This window comes from Motacilla alba, chromosome 6 (genome assembly GCF_015832195.1).
Source record: "Motacilla alba alba isolate MOTALB_02 chromosome 6, Motacilla_alba_V1.0_pri, whole genome shotgun sequence".
NCBI lineage: Eukaryota > Metazoa > Chordata > Aves > Passeriformes > Motacillidae > Motacilla > Motacilla alba.
Window position 1 is genome coordinate 31,596,939 of NC_052021.1, and position 22,144 is coordinate 31,619,082.

The 22,144-nt window shown below is 41.8% G+C and overlaps 1 protein-coding gene across 15 annotated transcripts in view; it reads left to right on the forward strand.

Moving 5' to 3' along the window:
• TACC2 (transforming acidic coiled-coil containing protein 2) overlaps nucleotides 1-22,144 on the forward strand; it is a 129,589-nt gene that overhangs the window by 91,740 nt on the left and 15,705 nt on the right. For 6 of the 15 annotated variants that reach the window (XM_038141695.1, XM_038141699.1, XM_038141707.1 and 3 more), the window contains 9 exons: nucleotides 5,223-6,525; nucleotides 9,611-9,646; nucleotides 11,103-11,163; nucleotides 12,119-12,326; nucleotides 16,044-16,105; nucleotides 16,923-17,038; nucleotides 17,789-17,960; nucleotides 18,081-18,221; nucleotides 19,101-19,181. In XM_038141695.1, the coding sequence (XP_037997623.1) occupies nucleotides 5,223-6,525; nucleotides 9,611-9,646; nucleotides 11,103-11,163; nucleotides 12,119-12,326; nucleotides 16,044-16,105; nucleotides 16,923-17,038; nucleotides 17,789-17,960; nucleotides 18,081-18,221; nucleotides 19,101-19,181 (2,180 nt within the window). The remainder of the gene's footprint in view (nucleotides 1-5,222; nucleotides 6,526-9,610; nucleotides 9,647-11,102; nucleotides 11,164-12,118; nucleotides 12,327-16,043; nucleotides 16,106-16,922; nucleotides 17,039-17,788; nucleotides 17,961-18,080; nucleotides 18,222-19,100; nucleotides 19,182-22,144) is intronic. The other 9 variants (XM_038141704.1, XM_038141705.1, XM_038141700.1 and 6 more) reach the window with 7 other exon arrangements.

Below are 22,144 nucleotides of genomic sequence, written 5' to 3' on the forward strand. Positions count from 1 at the left end.
AAACACAGTTATACAACAGGGGAATTTATTGGAGGGGAAGAAGATGCGTAATGCAGAAAAAATGCAAATGTAGGAGGGCAGCACAAAGCATTCATTTGTTTTGGAAATCTTTAGAAGAAATAAATAATAGTAAGACTGTAGTTTAGGTGTTTAGAAATGAGAAAAGTTAAACATTTTGTACTGTATAAACCACTTGAGTGTCTTGTAGTTTATTTATTTCATAAGTTACGCATGTGGCTGCACACAAAGAGAATTGTAGTCCCTTCCTCAGGGCTCAGGGGCTTTGAAGCAGAGTTCCTGGATGGCAGCATACAGCTAAAAAACCATGTTTCACTAGAGGAAAAGTGAGGAATATGGGCAGCTGGAGAGCCTGGCACAGGCACAGGGAGAGGCAGCAGTGTCCTGCTGGGCTCCTGGTTCAGCAGCCACATGGCTTTGTCTTCACACGGGATGGGTGACAGAGCATGGTTGGGTGGAAGGAGGGAGCACAGTAAGTGTTTAAAGGATTCTTTCATCTATAGCTGACAATAATCACTTATGCAGATGGCTGCAGTTGTGTTGCATGATATCATTAGCACAGCAGCTGGACCCCACTGCTGGAAAGGCAAGAGGAGAGTTTTTAATTAGGGGCCACAGTGCTCCTAACAGTGCTCAGTTGACTTCAGTGGTCGTTTAGTGAATATGATGAAAGTGAACTAAGCTGGACCCGTGCTGGGCTTGTGCCAGCTCCTGGTGGGGTGAAACCTGCTGCATGGCTCTGCTCCATCAGCAGCAGAGCAGAGGAGGAGAGTCAGTCTGAGGGTAAGTCTGGAGGGGAAGAGGAGCAACAGAGCCAGTATGGAAACTACCCCTGAGCCCCAGAAGTGCCACCAGTGAGCCCTTCCATTCCTCCCTAAATAATTCTGGGAAACGTGGGTTATAATCTCAAAGCAAATTGGAGTGTTTGAGGTTGCAGTTATTACTGTCATTATTTTAAATTATTGTTATTTGTCTCCTCAGCTTCCCATAGCAGCGTCCTCTTGTCCCTTGTTTCATCCATCTGAGCACCAGAATGTCCCCCTAGCCCATTCTCCCAAATACTCTGATGTTGGCCAGGAGTGACTGCTTAGGAACTTTCTGTCACCCCCACTGCCTTCCCCAAATGATTACTGAATTCAGATAGTATTCACAGGGGAGAGTGAGAGCTGGAGTCTCCTCTGTGCATTACAATTGGGAAATGGGGCACCTATATTTGAGTCCTTCTGGTGCCAGGGAAATTTGAGGTCAGGCTTTCCAATAGAGACATTATGGTCCAGACAAAAACAAACTAAATTTTTGGTATGGACAGCATTCTTCCTCAGTGTTTTTCCTCTTGAAGCCTGATATGGAAAATTTGAGAAGAAACTTTTATATACAATGTTAGAATACTTCTTAGAATACATGACAAAAGTATTTTTGCAGAACTTACAAAAGTGGTACTAATTGATTTTCTGACATCAAAGGGTTTCCACAACAAGAAGGAACTTGAAATAAATCATGTTTCAAACTTTCTAGTGTAAGGCAATTCCAATTCCTACATGCTTTTGGCATTTTTTCCTCATAACATAGTAACTGGGTGCATGTTGTATGCATTTTCCAGAGGTTTGCCTTTGTTTGCTTTTTCTCTAGAAAGCAGAATTGATATTCCATTTCTTCTGTATTTGCTTATTACATCTGTTTAAATGTTATTGCTAAGTTTGTCAGAAGAGTGTTTCATTTTGTTTCCAGCTCAGCTGTCTTAAGGCCTATTTTCAGTTTATTGGGATTCCCTCTGCTTTAGAGACACTTCAGCAAAGTAGCCCCTTGCCTTGGCTACTTCTGTAAAAAAACAACAGAAATTTGCTTTGTTTATTAATGCACACAGTGTTACAATATTTTATTCATGTTCTCAGGCACAGGGTGGGGATTCTTGGGTCTGTCCTGTGCACGGCCAGGAGTTGGACTTCAGTGATCTTTGTGGGTCCCTTCCAGCTCAGGATACTCTGTGATTCTGTGACTTTCTAGCAATTTCTGGTTCTTCCATAGCAGGTGCCAGGTGAAAATGCCAAGTGTTAAATAAGCCATGTAATTCTGATATTTAGGTGTCCTCACCTGGATACAAGAAATCTGAGGTTTATGTTGTTGAGTTTGGGTTTGGGATTTTTTTTCATAGTTGATCCAGTCATAATTTGGCTGAAATCAGAGGAATTTCCCAGTGGAAGGAGCAGAACTTGGACCTTTTTTTAAAATTAATTAAACTGGGGGTTTGAGGAGCTTGCCTGTTTGGTTTTTTTTTTTTTATTGCAGTGTAAGTTCCCCAGCTATCCTCCATGTTCTTGGAGTGCTTTGTAAAACTTAATATCTTCTTGTGGGCAGCTCTTACCAGTATAAATTGTGGGTGACTCAGTGCCAATAAAAAGCATAAACCTGATTTAAAATGTTGTGCTGGCTGGTCTCTCTCTAGGGCAAGTAAATCCTGCTTTAAATCCCATAGCTGGTGTCATAGTATGTTCCTTTGTGCTCAAACTGCATTTTAATAAAATACTGCAGTGATCCTGATTGCCTTAATTTTGTGTTGTAAAAGGACAAATGTCTCTGCTCTCTGAATAGACTGTTAATGTCAGGAGAGCGTGGTCTTCATGTCTCTTTGTAGTAATAAAGCCTTGAGTACCATTTATACCTCCTGCCCCAGCAATTCTGCTGCTACCAGGAGTGAGGCAGTCCTGTCGTAAAGCCAGAAGAGGCTGACAGCAGCATTTCTCTTCTGCCAAGAGCCGTGTTTGCTGAGACAGTTTCACATCTTGTTTCATAAAGAAACAATAAAAATATCGAGCAACGCTCTGCAGAAATCCGTACTCTTGAGTACAAAGGATTTGATGAGGGGGAAGTCATGAAATAAGCAGTTAAAGAAGATTAAAGCCTTGCACTGTGTGGAGCACACAGAATTGAAATGCTGCTTTGTTGGGAGTAGCTGCAAAGCCTTGCACACTCCCTTTGCATGATATATCTCAAACCTCAGCCTCTTATTTACATTCTAAGTCTGCAGGGCAATGGTTTATTTTATTTTATTTTATTTTGCTTTGTTTTAATGCATGTTTATAACTACTTGGAACAAGGGCCTCGATGCTGTTGAGGGCTTAGACGTAGGCAGGAGTGAAAACAGTGCATAACTGCAGATGACTCCTTGTTCAGATCCCACTTTGGTTTCATGCTGACCTACATTTGTACTCCACTGGCATCCCAGTGTTTATTGTGATGAATTCCCCTGAAGTGCCTTCCATTCTCCTTTCAGGGTGAAAGGGACAGATTAGGCTAATGCTGGAGGTCTGTGTCACTCTCTGAGTGCCCTTTAACAGGAGTCCCATCAGTGTCACCAAGTGATGTGTGTGTGAAGTGAGCACCAGCCTAATTAATGACCCCTCAGCCAGGCTGAAACCAAACCCAAACCAGTGGGGATTAAGGAGAAAAATAAACTGTTCTGAAGGACTGCCATGCTATTAGCATTCATTTAGCAGAAAAAACACATTAGAATATTATTTTAATTGATGTATCCTAGTGAACTTCCACGGTCTTAAAAGAGAAACTACATAGCTGTCATCCCTCTTTGACAGTCTCTGGAAGTACATGGTGCAACTTTGGGAAATGTGTCCAATTCCCTTAAATCCTTTTCCGTGTTCTACACCCATAAATAACAATCCTTGCAGTCTGTGTGCGGACACACAATTTCTTCTGAAACAAAGGAATTTTTTTTTCCCCTTTTCTTAATCCATTCATAGCTTCTCACTAAAATAATAATTGATTGTCTGTATGGCTTTTATGAGCAGTGTTAATGAATGTAGCAGGGCAAAATGAGAGTTATTCAGCAAAACATGTCAGGATTGCAATCAAAAGGATGAGCAGAAATGTCTCTTGAAATCGTTTAGGGTTGAGCAAAACATTCATTTTTGTTTGACTGTTTTTCTTTATAATTGCATAATTAGAAAAAGATGACAATGTGAAGAAGGCTGTGTTGCTTCAGCAGGAAACACAGGGGCATTTTGCTCCTCTGTGAGAGCTGTGAGCAGCTGGCTCAGCCCAGCCTGACCTGGGAGCTGGAGAGAGCTGTCCCAGGTCTGGGGTACCCCACAGGGACACGCAGGGACAGAGGTGGCCGTGGTTCATGCAGGTCAGTAGTACAGTCACAGCAGGAGCAAACCATATGCAGGATTTGTAAAACATTTGCATAATCAACTTAATGAGCTGGAAGGCAGCAAGGACCATCACCCTCATGCTTTCTGCCTCTCTGTTTTTTGATTTTTTGTATGCACTCTTTTTCTACTTTGTCCCATAGTTGTTTTATCCCAAGTGAAGAGACTTCTATAAATCGTTTTAGGATTCTATTCAATAAGAGAACCTTTAATTGCAGTGGAAAGCTGCTTGGATTAAGAGTTTTGACATAAATCTCTCTACAAAATTTTCTTTTCATCAACAAGTTAGAACTACACTTGGAAAAACCTGGTTTAAATAATCAGTAGGGAGCTTCTAGCTTTTTAAAGGAAGATTTTTTCAAGTGGAAATATTTGTGGAGTTCTCTAAATGACCTTTTTTTTTTTTTTTTCCTTTACCATAATTTATTTCACATTAAGTTCTCAATTATTCATGTCTTATTATAAACTTGTAATTATTGACTGCTTGCGGCAGATAGAGGAGCAGCATTGATGGGTTGTGGAGAGGAAGCCATTTTCCTCTGGGTAAATTGGTAAAAATAGCACATGGGAAACAAAACTTAAGGTCAACATGCAGTTACTGAAGCACCAGTCAATTTACAGGAGATTTACTTCATAAGAGCTCTGACACAATTGTGTGAACTCTTTATAGTAGTAGAGAATGGGAGTAAAAAAGTGCTTTATGTGCAGTTTTTCTGGTATTGGCAATATGCAGCATATTATGGTAATATCCATCTCTACAAGTGATAGTTTAGAAAAGGTGCTTTAGAGGCTATTGCAAATACATATTTTGTCTTTTTGTGAAACTTGCCTGGAATCCTGTTCTGGGGAGAACAGATCTGTTTTTTCCCTAATCTGGTTCATATATTGGAAAAGTCACTTTGGTTTGCTTAGTCAGTTAGTATTATTTTTATGCATTTTTCTTTTACTTGCTGTAATATTAGATTATAATAAAACCTCCTAAGCCCCGGTTCTGAAAACATGCTTGAAGTGCACTGAGTTTTCTGTTTGCTCCCACAGGACTGTGTTCAGAAGCTGAACCCGTAACCGATGTGTCACAGAGTGAACCAGTTCAAGAGAGCCCCTTCCGTCCCCCCTGCCATTCTTTCTCCACTGTCTTCGACGAGGACAAGCCCATAGCCAGCAGTGGAACCTACAACTTGGACTTTGATAACATTGAGCTGGTCGATTCTCTCCATGCCTTAGGACCGAGCTCTGCAGAGCCCAAGAATCGTGACCCCAAAGCAAATGTCCGGAGAAAATCCACGGATTCGGTCCCGGTTTCCAAATCCACGTTGTCTCGGTCTCTCAGCCTGCAGGCCAGTGATTTTGATGGAGCATCTTACCTTGGCAACAGTGAGACATTAGCACCCTCAGCAGATGTCTACGGTACTGGTTCCAGCAGCGCTTCCAGTACCCTCAAGAGAACAAAAAAACCCAGACCAGCTTCCTTAAAAAAGAAGCAGCCAGCCAAAAAACCTCTGGATGCTCCACTGGTGAAGGAAACCCCACAAGAACCGCCTGAGCTTGGCCAAGCAGCTTGTGAGGACAAAGCACCTGAGGTGAAGGCTGACTCAGCAAAGCCCGAATGTACTGAACCTTCCAAAATCTCTGCTGAGAAAGAGGAGGCCCCGCCTGTGCCTGAAGGATCCGACCCTTCGGATCCGGACCGTTTGGAAGGGATTAGTGCTTTTAGCTCCGGAGGCAGCAAGGTGCAGAACTCTCCCCCTGGCAGCAGGAAAACACTACCTCTAACAACGGCCCCCGAGGCTGTGGAGGTGACTCCGCCGGACACAGGGGGACAGGAGGACCCTCCCGTCAAAGCTGTGAGGCTGGAGTTTGATTATTCCGAGGAGAAAGGGGGGAGCGAAGACCAGCAGGAGAGCACTCCTCCTCCCAAAAAAGCAGGGAAGAAGCCTGGTGCTAAAATGCCGCTACGGAGGCCAAAGACTAAAAAACCGGTGGAGAAGCTTGACAATGCTCCAACCACCCCGACCAAGTCGCCCACTGATCCGAACGAAATCCCCATCACGAAAGGCTCTTACACTTTTGATATCGACAAGTGGGACGATCCCAATTTTAACCCCTTCTCATCCAGTACAAAAATGCAGGAATCGCCCAAACTGCCTCAACAAACGTACAGCTTCGAGCCGGACGTGTGTGAGGACTCCATCGACCCTTTCAAGTCTTCTTCCAAGATAGCCAGCTCGCCTTCCAAATCCCCAGCTTCCTTTGAGATACCAGCCAGTGCCAACGAAACAAACGGGATGGAAGGAGACAGCCTGAACAAACCTGCCAAGAAGAAGAAGACGCCACTAAAAACGTAAGTTAAAGGGCAGAGACGTTTCTAGAATAGAAGGAGCACATCCCTTAGCACAGTTACATTGGATTTATAGCTGAATAGAGAGGGAGGTGACTGTGGGTGGCCACAACTGGAGTCATGCAGGGGGGCTGTTCCTGCTCTCAACCTGTTTCCCCAATAATTTGATATTTCCAGAGCTACCAAGCCACATTAGGCAACTGCATTTTTCAAGTCTTTGGGCTCAGCGTAGTTCTGAACCTGGTTAAATTGTAATTTTATCAGTTATGTACCAAATTTTATCAGTGATGTACCCAATTTTCTGTGACCTCGTTCTAGGAAGTTGATGCTGTTTAAGATAATCAAAGTAATTACACCAGCACAACTATTTCATGAATCATTGTTTTTGAGCGTGGGATGTGAAATAGTGACAAGTGAAAGGCAGTGACAAATCTCATATTGCAAACAGCAGGAAGATGGTTTCATCCAGTGACTTCTGGTATTTAAAAGAAAATAACCTGGAACAGTAGAGTGCAGTATGGAAATACATTTTTATATATATTTTTATATATACACAACTAAGAAATGTGAAACAATTCCTTTTTCTGAAAGAGCTTACAATTGTGCAGGAAGTTTAAAATATCCAAAGCTACTATATGTTAGGGAAAGATCCAGCTTTTAGACATGGGTGACAAATTCCAAGATAAATTTCCTATGTTGCGGTTGTTAGATATTTGGTTAAAAACCTCTGTGGCTGGTTGCTGATGTGCATGTTGCTTTATCTGTTCAGATAAGATTATTTTGAGTTGGTGACCACTAAATTTGTGTCCCTGATCTGAAACTGATCTCTTATGTGTATATCTGTAAGAAAGTATCTCAGTTCATGTTCCTTTATGGTTTAAATGTTCCAGCTGACTAACAAAAATGGGAGCAAATTTTTTAAATACCAATTTAAGATAAGGAGATAACATGGTTAATACAAAGCAGTACAAAAGTTGATCTCCAGTACAGGGTGAGGTGCAGATTATTCAGATTTTTTTTAATAGCCTCCATCCTTCTAAGCTTCTAATTCAAGTCCCTTGTCAGACTTGAGGGAGCTTGTGCCTTTATTTTCTTTCTAGGGGTGTTTCTGACTTATGGCTAGTTCAGACCACTGTGTAGTTGAGTTGTTTTCTTTGGGAGAGAAGCCTGTTTTTTCTGGTGTTGCTACTTCTTGAGGTTTACCTGAAACTTAGTGGCAAATGACATTTTCCCAAGCCTGCAGCCCAAACCGATTTGGTCCAAACTAAGATGATTTAAAAGTCTGACAGCAAGAGAGGAAAAGTTTGAATCTTACTGGGGATGTGCAGAGGGGAATTTTAATATCACCAGATCTTTAAGTTTTTGCAGCCAGCCAGAGTCTCCTTGTGTCTTCCAGTAGCTGGAGTTGACAGACCCCCAGAGTGGGCCTCTTGGGTTCTCCCATCTGCTTTGAATACTGGAAAGAATTCCAAAGTTATTAATTTAGGGGGGAAATGAGTTTACAGAGAGTTTGCTAAGCCACATTTGTCCTTGAGAAAATCCATCACAGGAAAACCCTGCCTTAGAATCACAAAGTTCAGTGCTGGTGTTTATCACAGTGGAGAGGTGAAGCTCCCCCAGCTCAGGGCTTACAAGTTCTTGGGTCAGGAGGGCTGCAGGAATTCCCAGCCCGTGCTTGGCACTGCTTTCACTGGGTTGTGTTGAGTGTTGCTCACTGCAGCCCTGTAACCTACTTTTGCAAGTGGGTTTTTTTTTTTTGGTTTTTTTTTTTTTTTTACAAAGATGAGACTGAATATTAATAAACCATTGCAGCCTGCAGCTGTGGTATTTTCTAGAAGAAAGTTACCTTCAGGCTTGAGGGGGTTGCCAGGGTAGGCAGTGGCAGGAAGTGTTATTAGCCCTGTTGAGGGCTGCAGAAATCAAACCCTATGGACCAGTTTGAAATTGAGTACCTCATGTGGAAGGGCAGTGAGTTCCAGATTAGAGCTGAAGAAGCCAGGCATGAGTTCAGGCCTCTGCTGAGCTTGTACTACTTTGAATCTGAGCCATGTGCTCAGTCTAACATGTGCTAAATCAATAAAAATAAGCCATTTTTGTTCTTGAATGAAACTGCAGGTGTCTAAGCATTGACCTCCCTGTGAAAAGATGAGGTTTTTACAAGAGATGTGAGAGCTCAACACAAACTGCTCTCTGCTCGTCTCCCCGAGTGCTGAGCTGCTTGGAGACAATCACACTGCTCAGGTGATGCTGAGCAAAGAGCAGCTGATGCCTCCCCAGAGCCAGCTCGCAGTGATGACTAAAAATAAGTGGTTTCTCGAGATACTGCTTGTGCAGGCATTGCTCTGGAAGCCCTTGGATGGCTGGAGGCTGTTTGGAAATGGAAAGTGCCAGCTGCCATGAGCATCGCGCGTGAGGAGAGATGAGCAGAAGCTGCCAAGTTTATCAGTAAATGAAAACTTCTCTTAGTCTAAGCTGTTTAGCAAGGTTTGGTTCTGCTTTGGGGGTGACCAGCTTGCTCTGTTAGACCACCAGGTTAGGTTTTGGAGAGAGTCAAACCAGCTGAGATTTAAAGAAATGTCATTTTCTATCCTGACCTGGGTAAATGGTTTGAAATGGTCAAGTAGCTTTTTCTGTGCTGTCACAACACATCAGCAAACATGACAAAACCTGGAATAACTGTGCTCTCTCCTTAAGCTTAGCTGCCATTCAACAGCAGTTTTGCATCTCATATAATAACAAATAGTGTGTTCTGAATAGCAAGCAGGTGGCCTCCATCAGGGAAGGCAAGGACGGTTAGTGTGTTGAAAGGAACTTAACTTGAAGGTGTCAGCTTTGAAAAATGTGTTTTGTAAGATGAAAGTGTTTTAAAAGTATAACATTGAACTAGGAAACATTGGAGGACTTGATGAATATTTTTATTTTCTCCTTGTGTATTTCAAAATAAAAAGTAGGAGTTAAGGTTATACAGGTAGAAAATATGCATGATCAGATTGCCTTAACACATTAACATTAACAGAGTATTTGTAGGTTAATCTTTTTTGTCAGTTCCTTCTGTCTGTCTCTCTTTTCTTTGTCTTATTTGTCTTAGGATGGTAGAAGATGTGATGTCTGTATGTTCTCTGTTGTAAGTAATTCTAAGCTAACAATTCAAATTTCCTCTTTGGTTTATGGGCTTTTTAATTTTACTTATTTATTTTGCAGCATGATCAGTTATTATTTAGCATGAAGCTTTTATGTTAATGATTTCACTTCACTTGCACATATGAAAGCTATTTTAAGTAAGATGCCTGACTGTGAGTTTGCCTCATTATCTGTTGCCTATCAAAGAAGATCCTCATTTAAAACCTATAGAAATTTTGTATCCTTGAGCTAAAATATGGAAGTTTTATTTCTACCACTAAACAACATTGTACAATCAATTCTTTGTAAATACTGCACAAAATGCTTGTCTTTCTTGAAGGAAAAAGTTATCCTAATTAATTCTGTCATCATAACTGGATAATTAATGGCATTGAACACACCAATATTCAGCTGTCCGATTTATTTTCCTCTCTAGATGTGGTATTGATTTACCCTCTGCCCATTGAAACCCACCATTAGAATTTCGGGTGTTAACCTTGCCATCATTGATCAGTGATGAGCTGGTGGGCAGTAATTTTTGCCACTGCATCTCAGTTCAAACATCAAGTCTTTATCAGTGAGTTTGCTAGAGTATTTTTTCCCTTTTGTAGCTAGAAACATCAGTGGTTTTGAATAACTCTGGCAAGGTGCATCCAAAGAACAGACAGATAATTGGTTTATTCCTGGTTAGAAAATATTTTTAGCCAATTGTGAATAAAGGCAACATTCATAATTATACACCATCATGACATAATGTATATTCTTCATTCCTTTTGCTTGATTGAAACCTGGGGGATTTTGGAGGGCTACAGTGTCTGTGCTCCCAGTCTGCACTGTGAGGTGTCAGGGGAACTGGAAGCAGGATTGCCATATTTCTTGTTGTATTTGTTTTTAAAAAAGGTCTGTTGTGCCCATTTGTAATGACACAGCTCATTCTGGCATCTGGGGAACAGCATCTGCTTCAGATGGTTTTATGCAGTTCATCTAAAGCAAACCAGGTTTTTTCTTCCTGGTTTTTGGGGTCATTGGAGCCTAAGTTTATCACAGTTTTAATTCTCAGGTGAAGGTGTGGGTTAGACCTAATTTTGGGATGTGAAACTGAAGCAGACAGAAGCTGAATCATTTCCACAGGGCCCTGGAGGGTGCCTGTGGTGGAGCAGGGATTTGAATTGCAGCTGAATTTGAATTGCAGTCTGCTCTGTGAATGTGTCAGGAGCTAGCATGAAAAATATGGCAATCCTGCTGTTCTCAGCTTTGGAGGGATGGAGGCCTGTTCCAAGTGCATGACAAAAATACATACCCATGGCATGCTTCTCTGTGGTGCTGCTTCCTAATGGATGGGATTTTAATGCAGAAGGGCTTACAGAGGTTGCACTGTCTGTGGCTGTCTCTTGCTAAGTGTGAAATGACCTGATTCTTGCTGCTGTTACCATATTAACAGTTTGAACTTTTATTTTCAGTGATACATTTAGGGTGAAAAAATCACCAAAAAGATCCCCACTATCAGATCCTCCTTCTCAGGTAAAGTGCTGCCTTATTTTGATGCATGTAATTTGTGTCCTTGAAGGGGGAAAAAGAAGGAAATTTTATTAATTTAATTGGAATTGTATGTTTAACCTTTTGTCCTCTAAAGTATTTACACAATATATAGTAGATCTAGTATTTTCTCTGGGAATTCCAGCTAGAGTATTAGCTAATGTACTTTGGAAAGCCCTGTGTTAAGATGGAACAAGGATATGAGTAAATATCTTCAGTCAGTTGTCTGAAAAACAAGACTATCACTACCCACCCTGGAATTTTTAGATTAGGAAGTAAGAAACTAAATGCATCAAATTGGTGGGCTGGAAGGGAAATAGAAATAAACCAAGTGGGCTGATCCACCAGGAGCATGTGCTTGGATAGTTTGATTCCATGTTGTAAACTGCTGGCAGGTGGTTTTCTTGGAAGAGGAGTTGACAAAAGCTGCTCTTCCACAAAGGCCTGACTGCTTTGATGTGGCACAGCTCCTTCCATGCTGTTGTTCCTCTTCCTGTTATCCATCCTGCCCTTTTATTTGTGCTGCTTGACAGCGTAGAAGTGAAGAAAGGGGAAGGGTTCATGACCTCGTGGCCCTACAAGGGTTTGCTCCTAAGAGGGAAGCCTGAAAAGTCAGTTTTGGTAGTCAGAGACTTCAGTGGTGGGTGATGTGTGCCACTTGTCTCAAGTGCCTAACAGATATTAACAGCTCTGGATCTTCTTTCTTCCCTGTTATCAAAGCAGCTTTGCAATGCAAGTGTTTATCATCAAAGAGCTTAGTTATACTGGGAAAACTTGCTGCTGGTAGACTTAGTATTTTCCATTAAGTATTTTATACAGCACTGCGGCAGAGATTACGGAATTAAAAAGATGGCTCTGGTGGGGCAAGGGAATTCAGAGATGGAGCTGTTCCATGTGTTAGGGAAAGATAATGGAATTAACTGGCTCTTGCTTGCTGCAGGATCCCACTCCACTGCCAACTCCAGAAACACCTCCTGTCATCTCCACGGTGGTTCACGCCACAGATGAGGAGAAGCTGGCGTCCTCCGTGACGGGGCAGAAATGGACCTGCATGACTGTGGACCTGAACACGGACAAGCAGGACTACCCACAGCCCTCTGACCTGTCCACCTTCGTCAACGAGACCAAGTTCAGCTCTCCCACAGAGGGTACTGCTCCAGCCAGGGGGGTTTGCTGAGAGAGAGGGCTTGGTTTGGCCAAGGATGTTGGCCTGTGCTCTGCTGAATGCAGACTTTTGTTAGGGAACCCTAGAAATGGTGTTCTCTGTGCCATTCGGGGGAGCTGAATGTAAGACCCCAACAGTCCAGCCTTGAGTTTTCAGGAAAGAAAAGATGCTTAAAGGGAAATGAGAGGGCCCTTCAGAGAAAGGCTTTTGCTTCCTTTGTGTGATTAATTGTTCTACTCTGTGAGCAGTGTGTTCTCTCAGTGCCTTCACAGGAGAATGGGGTCTGGTACTGCTCCAGAGTCACTGAACTACTGATTCTGCCTGAGCCTGTTCCTTGACCTGCATGGGAAAAGGTCCCATGTTAAAATTCTGGTCGCATTTTCTGTATTGCAGTAATACCCATGCCATGCCATCTCTCTTCCAGCTTCCTGGGCTCCAAGTATCTTCATGCATAAAAGTGTCCAGGGAATCCCCTCTATAAGATAGTTACTATTCATCTTTCCAGATAAAGTTAAAATAGATCAACTATGAAAGTTTTTCCTGCTGTACTTTCCTATGAGCAGCTGGGAGCTAAAGCTGGAAGTTTCTGTTTAGAGAACTGTCATTCCAGGTCTGTGAAATTTGAAAGGGACAGAATTAAGAAAATTTGTGTGTGGCCTTCCTTGGGGCTACCAGAGGGAATTCTGCTTTGCAACATCTGCTCCAAAGGCAGATGTTCAGCTTTGTGGGTGGGAAGCATGTTTGAGTTTAACTTGGCTTAAACTTTTTCTTCTTGATTAGAATTCATTTTTTTTCCCCCAGCCTTTCAGTCCCTGTCCCAGTCTACCATTAAATCTACTTTATGCCATTTTAGGCTGAGTCTAAATTTATGCCTGGTCAAAAACTTTTAGGTCAAGGTGTTTGATATCAAAAAGCAACAACAGTCACAGTGCTTTTGTTGACATGCACATGCTTGTGTGCCCAGGGCTTTTCTGAAATCTGCAGAGTATTCTAAACAGGTCAGTATTTCAGTCTGGATGAATTAATTCAAATCATGAATTTTAGACATTGACTTCCCTGTATTTGTATTTTAAAAAATAACTTAAAAAACACTTTTTAGAAAATAAGCCCCCCCCTTAATCTGGAAAGATGGAAGAAAATGGAACAAAAAAATAGTGAGAGACACTCTGAAACAATCATTTTAGCTTTCACAGTGGGTAGAAGAAAGTGAGCAAAGCTCCTAATTAAATGGTAATTGTCTTGTCTCATGTGTGCTGCATGGTACAGTCGGGGTTTCAGATTTCACACTCATTATAATCAACAATGCTTATGCTTTTCACATCTCTTTAAAAATAATGATTTCTTCCCCTTGACAGTCTTGCTCCTGCAGCTTTGAGAAATTCCTGAGTAATTTGAGGGCTGTTTCTCAGTGTAGATATTTTTACCTGTCCCAGACAGCCGTGTGTCACCCTGTAACCTAACACTGCTTCTGTAGGGATACAGCCCAGCTCCTGAGCCAGCCAGTGCATCCAGCCCTTATCTGTTTCAGGCACTGCCTGTAGCTGCTGCCATTTTCCTGTTGCACAGACCCGAAATAAGCTGTAATTCTTAGCAGAAAATTCTGATGTAATCTTGCAGCTATTTGTAGGAGGAGTTGGAGGACATCACTTAGTAAGTCTGTTGTACGTGTTTATAAAAGATAATTATCTTGCTTCATGGGATATCCTGGGCTTTTCTGCTTTTGAATGTATGGAGATAACTAGAGCCTAAGATTTTGGAGGGGAGATGATGTCTGAGAGGAGAGGAGAGAGAGGAATTGTGCTGGAGACTCCTGAGAGCAGTGAGACGAAACAAACTGCATTTAGCCAGCCACGTTATTCCTTTTGTTTCTACTTGGACTATTTCCATCTGTGTCCTGCCTTTTTTTTGTTGTTGTTTTTTGTTTGTTGTTTTTTTTGTCAGCAGTGAAGTAAAATGTGTGTTGTCCCAGCAGTCAGTTTGGATTGGGATTGCAGAGCTGCTGGCAGTGCTGCAGGCAGCTGGAGGATCCCTGTGGCTGCGCCAGCAGAGGACAGTGCTGGAACATCTCATCCCCCTGAGGCTGCCTGGACACGCAGGGGTTGCTCTCTGGAGCACAAAGCTGCTCCATAAATGCTCCTGATGCACCTCACTGGGCTGTCTGTGCATAAATGGGATACAGAGAGGCAGTTTCTCAACACTTGCTGCTGTTCCCTGGGATTTCAGGCTTTCTCCTGCAGTTCAGCTCCTCGTAGAGGGTTTGAATTCATCCTTCCAGTTTGGGTTTTGCTTTCACTGGGAAGAAAAGTGAATGAGAAAGGCTGTTGCTGGTATCTGACACCAGGAGGGTGTCCATCATGCCTGGCTCCCTATTACCATTGAAAACATATGGTGCTAGGAATTTCAGCGTGAGGAAACTGCTATTACAGCTTTCTCTTCACTTACAAGTTTTACTTTGAATATCCCCAACCACTACTGAGGGTTTGTAGCTCCTCCTCTTCAGTGGCTGTTTGACCAAATACGTAGCTTGTGGAATTACAGTCCTTGTGCAGTGCTTTTTATTGCTAAAAAAAATAATTCAAGCATTGTAAAATCACATTGAACCTTCTAAAACTTTCTTAATCAACAAATCAGGCTAGAGACTCTCTTCAGCGTTGTTAAACATCAAAAATTTTAATGGTGGTTATCATCTTCCTAATGCAAGCCCTAGTTTCAAAAGCTGCCCAATCCAGAAGGATTTTAGCACATGATTTTATCACAATGCAAATGCTAGTGTGCATTTCCTTAGGATTTATTTATAGTGGAAATCAAATTATGCAAGTGGTTTATTGGATTAAGTCATGGAAACAGAACAAAGTACAGCATTTGGACAAATTAATTATGCTTTTAATTTTAAATTAAGTTGTCATTGTAGGAAGTTTGCTTTTATTTGAGCGCAGGAAGATATGATCTCTTTTCCTATGTTAGATTTGTCTGTTTCTGTATCAACTACTGGGTGACCGTGGCTGGGGGAAGAAATTCTGGTTATTCCCCCCAGTGTAACTGGGAGATTAGAAGCACAGAAGTAGTAAAGATTTGCATTTTTATTAAATTTTAGACTGAAGGTTCTTTGTAAATCTTCCTGCCTTAGACCCTTTCTCTGAAAACAAAATGTGAGAACAGTCCTGTAAGCTGGGCTGGTGCCTCACCCCTGGTTCATGAGCATTCAGGTATTTTAGGTACCTTTTTCTTCAGTGATAGCCCAGTAGTTGTTCTGAATTAAGAGTGTGATAAACATGAAAAAATAAAAACTAATTTTTCTCAACAGCTGTTAAAATATGTTTAAAATAAATTTGCATTAGCATTGCCATTTCTTGAAAAAAAATGTGTTTTCTGTGATAAGATAGCATGATGGGGAAAGTTGTCTGTACTCTGAAATTACTCAGAAACCTTCTTAATATTCTGGTCCCTGGGGCAAATTAAAAAGCTGATTTTTTTTTTCTGGCAAGCTGATTTGCCTGAAATGTGTCAGGTTCATTATTGAAAATGAGTGAATGTTAACTCACCTTTTACCTTCTCTCTGTATAATCTGTTTTTAATATGTCATTGGAAAGTATTGAGCAGAGTGGGAGTGGCCCTTGTCAATGAGAAGAGCTGTCATTTACTTCTGAAAAAAATCATGTCATGGCATGTATTAACACCTTTTTTTTTGTTTCTGTTGCAGAATTGGAATATGGCAACTCATACGAAATAGAATATATGGAGAAAATAGGCTCCTCTGTGCCTGTAAGTTCTCACCTCCATTTCCATTCATTTGCATTCCCCTGTCAGAATATACTATCCTGGTAATGCCCTCAGCCTCACCACCCTTTAAATTAATTATAATGTGCCTGCAGCAGATTTGCAAAACCAGTTCCTTGAAATTGGCGTAACCGGGGTAAATTGCCTGTGCGTTGTTGTCCTGTGTCCTGTAAAGCTTGTTCCATTTCATGATTTTATTTCTAAGCTAGCATCATAGTAGTTCTCTCTGGAGATTCAAAGCCAATCAGTATTTCCAGCAGTGCAGAGAGCAGAGCTGTCTACACCGACTGCTGAACTCTTTAAGAAACTGGGAGTAAAAGTTTGAAGAAGCTGGAGGGAACCAGGAGAGAAACAGAATTAGTGTGAAGTCTGGAATGCAGCACTGTACATTATCACTTTTTTACCTTCTTTTTAATCATGGATTTGATAGCCTGATTGGATGCAATGAGGGGATAACCACTGGGGACGTTAGGAAAATCACTCAGGTGGTGCTTAAAGCAATGAGAATATTCAGGGGATATTCTAGTAACACTCTCAGCCAAGGGATGCCTCCTGCCTGACAGAACCAGCAATCTGATTAACCCCAAATTGGGAGAAGAAGAGCCACTACAAAGAGTGAACTGTTTAGGTTTTGTCCTTTAATGGTTTCTTCCTGGGAGGATCCATCTCAGTATCAGCATTACAGCCCTGTATTATTAGTTTTCTGTCAACTCATTTGCTCACTAAAGGCTTCAGTGACCTGAATTAGCTTTAATGGAGAATGGTTGAATTGCTTAATGAGTTTCTCTTTCCCTGTGGCCAGCAGGATGACAGCACCACGAAGAAGCAGTCCTTGTACCTAATGTTTGATGCACAGCAGGAGAGCCCAGTGAAATCACCTCCCATCAGATTGTCTGACTCCACAACTCCCTGCTCAGGGTAGGTCACTGGGAGCAGTGCAGAGCCTGTCAGGGGAGTGGGTTACCCTCAGAGCACATACACGGGAACTTTTTCCTCTCTCTGCCTCTGTGCTGCCAAGTTATTTGTTTAAAAATAGATCCCCATCTGTGTACACATATGATAGAGAGCAGAGGGCAAAGAGACACAAGTTTCGTGATGGAATAAGGACATGCATTTCTCCTTCACATTCTAACTAGTCACAGTGGCAACTGTTTTACTGGACAGTGGCCTCCTATTTAAAGCTTTTTCCTCAGATACTGAGGTAATTTTCACATTAATGTAGAAATCTGTTAATTGCAGTTTTTCACTTGGTTTTCCCTGGATACATTTTCTGAACAAGGGCTCTTGCTCATAAAACCAGGATGTGGGAGTTGTGTTTACTTCCATTAATTTTGCTTGTCAAGGACATCTGTTCTTGTTAGTAAGAGTTGTGTTTTGGGAGAGAGGTAGGTCACAGTGAGAAAGGGGTAAAAAGGCAAGTGAGAAATACTGAAGAAATGTGACATTTCTGATGGAACTGGTTTTATTTTGATGGCTCCAGTGCATTGTTTTGAAAGGATATTACAAAGTGTTACGAGATATAATGATGTAAAATTGAGTTGAAACAATGTGTGCATAAAGATATTTTTATATATACACATACACATGAAAATGGTGAAGAGGACTCGCTCAGCTGTTACCAGAAGCAGAATTGTGAAGCCTGAAAACATGTGCGCAATCTTTTTCCAGGTCAAGTTTTGAAGACCCTGAGGCCCAGCAGTCTACTGGCATGAAAATACCACACCCAGCTTCCCGAGTCCTTGCTGCCAGCCAAGAGGCACATTTACAGTCCCCTGACAAGGCCAAGCCGAAGGACCTGGAGCCCATGACTCTAGGAACAACTCCAGAGGCCATTGAAATTGTGAGTCCTGTATGATAAGAGTTTGGGAATCATTTTCCTCCAGAAATTTTGCATTTTGCTTTTGGCACGAACAACTTGGGCAGTCTCTGTTGCTTATTCAGCCTCCTCTTTACCCTTCAGACATCTCCTGAAGATTCCTTTGTCTCTGCTGATGCTCTTCTCAATAGGATATCTAAGAAAGCCTCAATATGTGATCAGCCTGAATATCTAGATCCTGACCTAGCAGAAAAGAACCCCCCAGTATTTGCTCAGAAACTTCAGGTTTGTAGCAGAAATATGAATGTCCTTTTGTTTCTCTTTGTCCATACACAGGCCAAGGAATGCTTTGCCTCATCTAAAAGGGGTGGAGGGAGTCTTGGAGGGATGTGGAAAAGAATTAAAATCATTATTTAATTCTTTCCAAAGTAACTCTCCCCTTTCAAAGACTTGAGGAACAAAGATATTTTCATTTAACTCATGTAATTCATATAGTACATAACCTTAAATTTCATCAACACCTATCCTATGTACTTCTAATGTATGTATTTTCCAGAAGTCTTTTCATAGCAAAATTTTTTAAGCTTGAGCACAGGACTTGATGTGTGGAGAGTTGTCTTGTTCATTTTTGGAGATTCAGGACCTAATTCTGCTGAAATGAAAATCAGGCTTTGTTTTTCTTGTAATTTCTCTAATGCAGAATTTGGCATGGTTTCTTCTAGGAAAAGCAAATGGATCTGCAGAGCAGTTCTGTATGTCAGGACATATTTTCTGGAATATTCACAGTGAAATTTTAAAACAGCAAAGGTTGAGCTAAGACCGACACGTGTCATAAATTCACATAAAATGGAAATGAAAGGAGAGGAGTCTGTGATAAAACAGCTTTAGCTTCAGAAATAATTTATTTTACATGAAGTATTGTTCATACTGATCACCTAATACAAATTATTTGTCTGTACAGCTACCTCAAAACTAACCAAGCCCTGGAGTTTTGCATCACTGTCCTCACCATGAGAGGAATTTGGGGTTTTTGTCACCCAGGAATTGTCCAAGTTACACGTTAAAATTTAACAACCCATTTTTGAGTGTGTCAAACATTTCTTACCGTGTTCTTACCACATTTTTTTCCCTGTGGGGGGACTCCCCCACCAAACCCTTGGACAGGAGGAGCTAGAATTTGCTGCCATGAGGATAGAAGCTCTGAAGTTAGCCAGGCAGATTGCCCTCTCCTCCCTGCGCTCCAAGGTACCTGCTTTGTGCCTGCCCTGTGTGTGTGAGTGTGCACAGCCCGAGTGCTGCTTGTCCTGGGGGGACACCAGGAGCATGCTGGCAGCAGAGCTGACACAGAAATGCTGTCACCCCACTCACACCCCAATTAACAACAGGCAAGAAGCAGCAGCGTTCCTTCCGCAGGAGATGGATTCTGCGGTCCAGGTGGTGTTTGTCATTCTCTGCAGCAAGATTTGTCCTAAAATGTTTGATGGTGAAGAGTACCAGGCCTGCTTTGGCCATGAGGACACTGTGTCTTCTGCTGGTATTTTCGGCCTGAAGTCAGACACCTTTGACCCTCAGTGTTTGGAAGTGAAGAAATCAGTCGATCTTGCCCTCAGGCATCTGAAGAAAGTGACTGCAGCAGGGTTGGAAGGGCTACAGAGCTCCCAAGGAAAAAAGGCCTCACATCACAACGTGTCTTTATTCATAAAGATCTAAATCTTATTTTTTTCATTGCTACTTCCAGGTTCTGCTGGCTAGTTATGCCTCATAGTGATTCTTTGCCCTGCTGTAGGGATGCACCTGGAACTCAGTGTTTGGAAAGCCATAAAAGTCATTCCATAAATGTTAGTGGCTTTCTTGGGAAAGGGTATCAACTGAATGGGATGGCAGCGTCCTGCTGCAGCGAGGCATCTCATTCCAAATGAGGAGAATGTACTTCTGACATGTCCTTCTCCAGTAACCTTCCTCTTGTACTGTCCATTAATAGGTCAGCAGAAAGTCTTTGCCCAATCCTGAGTTGTCTGGAGTTCATTGCATCACAGCAGCATTTGGCTTGTTACAGGGTAGAATTTCTTGGTGCTTTAAAGATCAGTTATTAAGTAACTACTTCATAAAAGTAAAGATTTTTTTTTTAAGGTTAACTGTACACCTCTGAAAAGACAATGATATATTTGATTTATTTCACATAGCCTAAATAGCCCAGAAACCACCTTGTTTCTCCTGTGCACATATATTTACTAAGGTAGACACATTCCTCACAGACTTAAGAGTATTTTAGAGTATGTGGTTACAAGCTTTTATTTCATTAAGAAAAAAATGCTGTTGTCTTCATTAGAAGGACTAACCAAGCTGAAACCTGTAATGAGGAACATGAAGAGCAAAGGAAGAAAAACAAAAATAATTTTCCTCTGTGTGACTGTGTCCCCTTGCTCTGCTGTCCTGAGTGTCAGGTCTTGGAAGAGAATGAGGTGAGATCCTCTCTAGGTCCTCTCTACCTCCTTATTCTCTCTCAAATTCCTTGTCCTCCCAACACTTTGCTGGAACATGAAGGATTCAGGACCTCCAGCATCAGAAAACACCTGAGGTGAAACACATAATATTACATAGATGCTCTTCTGTTTAAAATCTGCATTTTTGCAACAAGCGAGCTGTTCAGAAACGCACAAATTGTTCTATTTTAGACTGAAGAGAATGCATTTGTGTGTTTGTGAATACTTGTGAGTTACCCAGGAGAGATTGTGAGCTGCAGAAGTTTTACAGAATGTGGGGTTACATTTTAAAGGTGCTGTTCAGCATCATCACTGCACCTTGTTTTGTTGGAACAAGTTTTGAACTCCTTAGAACTTAGAAATGGAGAACGGATTTCATGTGACTTTTGAGAAGATGTCATTAATCTGTGCAACAAAGATAACAAAATGATAAGCAGAGGTGAGGAGAGAAAAACAGGCAAAACTCCCCCCTCTGACAGAGAACTGGCAGCAGTTATTGGTGATGACACAGCCCCATGTTGGTCCAGGCACAGCAATGCTTGTAGACCAGCACCATGGGTGTCGTGTTAGGCTGGGAAGGACTTTAGCCCTTGCATAGCTTTGCTATTTCAGTGTTAAATTAGCCTGTGATGACACCCCTTGTGACCTACAGTGACTGATGGCCTGGATTAACAGAACAGAAACCAGCAGATGACTGCAGTGACTTAAATTTGGATGCTCCTGGCAGAATTCCCTTCTGGGTGGCTGGCCTCTGTTATTTTCTGAATGCTCTAAAATTACATTTAACATTTGCTATACGATGACTGGGTGGGTAACAGGAATAGGATGATAAATAAAGACAGAAGCACTTGTTGTGACAAATTAGATCGCCTAAAATAAAGAATAAATATAAGCACTTTGTGTGAGCACTAGGAGTGAGAATAAGGATGTGCAGTTTGTTGTTCTCAGGCAGGGGAAAGTTATTTGGCCACTCCCAAATATCTTGTCACAGACTTAAACAACAGCAGGACCAGTCACCTACTTCTACATTGCCAAGTATTTTTGTCTTCCAGTGTTGAGGTGAATTAACTCTTTTCTGTTGAACAGTCTCCATTTGGATGTTGTGAGGTAATTTTTTAGCAGGTGCAGCTTGAGTAGGGTTTGTGTCCAGCACCCTGAGGATGCTGAGGTGGTGGAGAGTGGGGTGCTGAGATAGGATCCAAGGAAAATAAAAACTGAAAGGAAAGGCATGGGCAAAAATGGGATTAGTGCATTACAGCTTTGTGGGCCTCTCGTGGTAGTGGAGCAGGATTATTTCCTTCAAACAGCAATGCCATTGATTTTAGCAAAACTTTACAGGCAGAAAACTTCTGCTTGGGTTTTCCTTGCCTTTCCATGTATTTGCAAGCACAAGTAGGTCTCACTCTGCCTGCATGGACCTGTCTGCTCACACATCAATTGGAAGAGTCCATCATTCCATGCACACCCAGGCAGCATTTCAAGGGCTTGGAAAGGGCAGCCTCATTTTCAGCAGGGCTAAACACACATTCCTCTAACTACCGTGCTAAAAACTAGTTTTCATTTTCCTTTCATTTCTCTATTTTCTTCCTCTCTGACCTCCTGGAAGTGAGATAACTGCAGCTGGTTAATAGATGTGCATTTGTTTCCCTTCTGGTCAGAGATCTGGTTTCTGTGAAAGGTGCTGGGAAGAGAAGTGTGTTGAGCTCTCAAATATTTACACTAAGA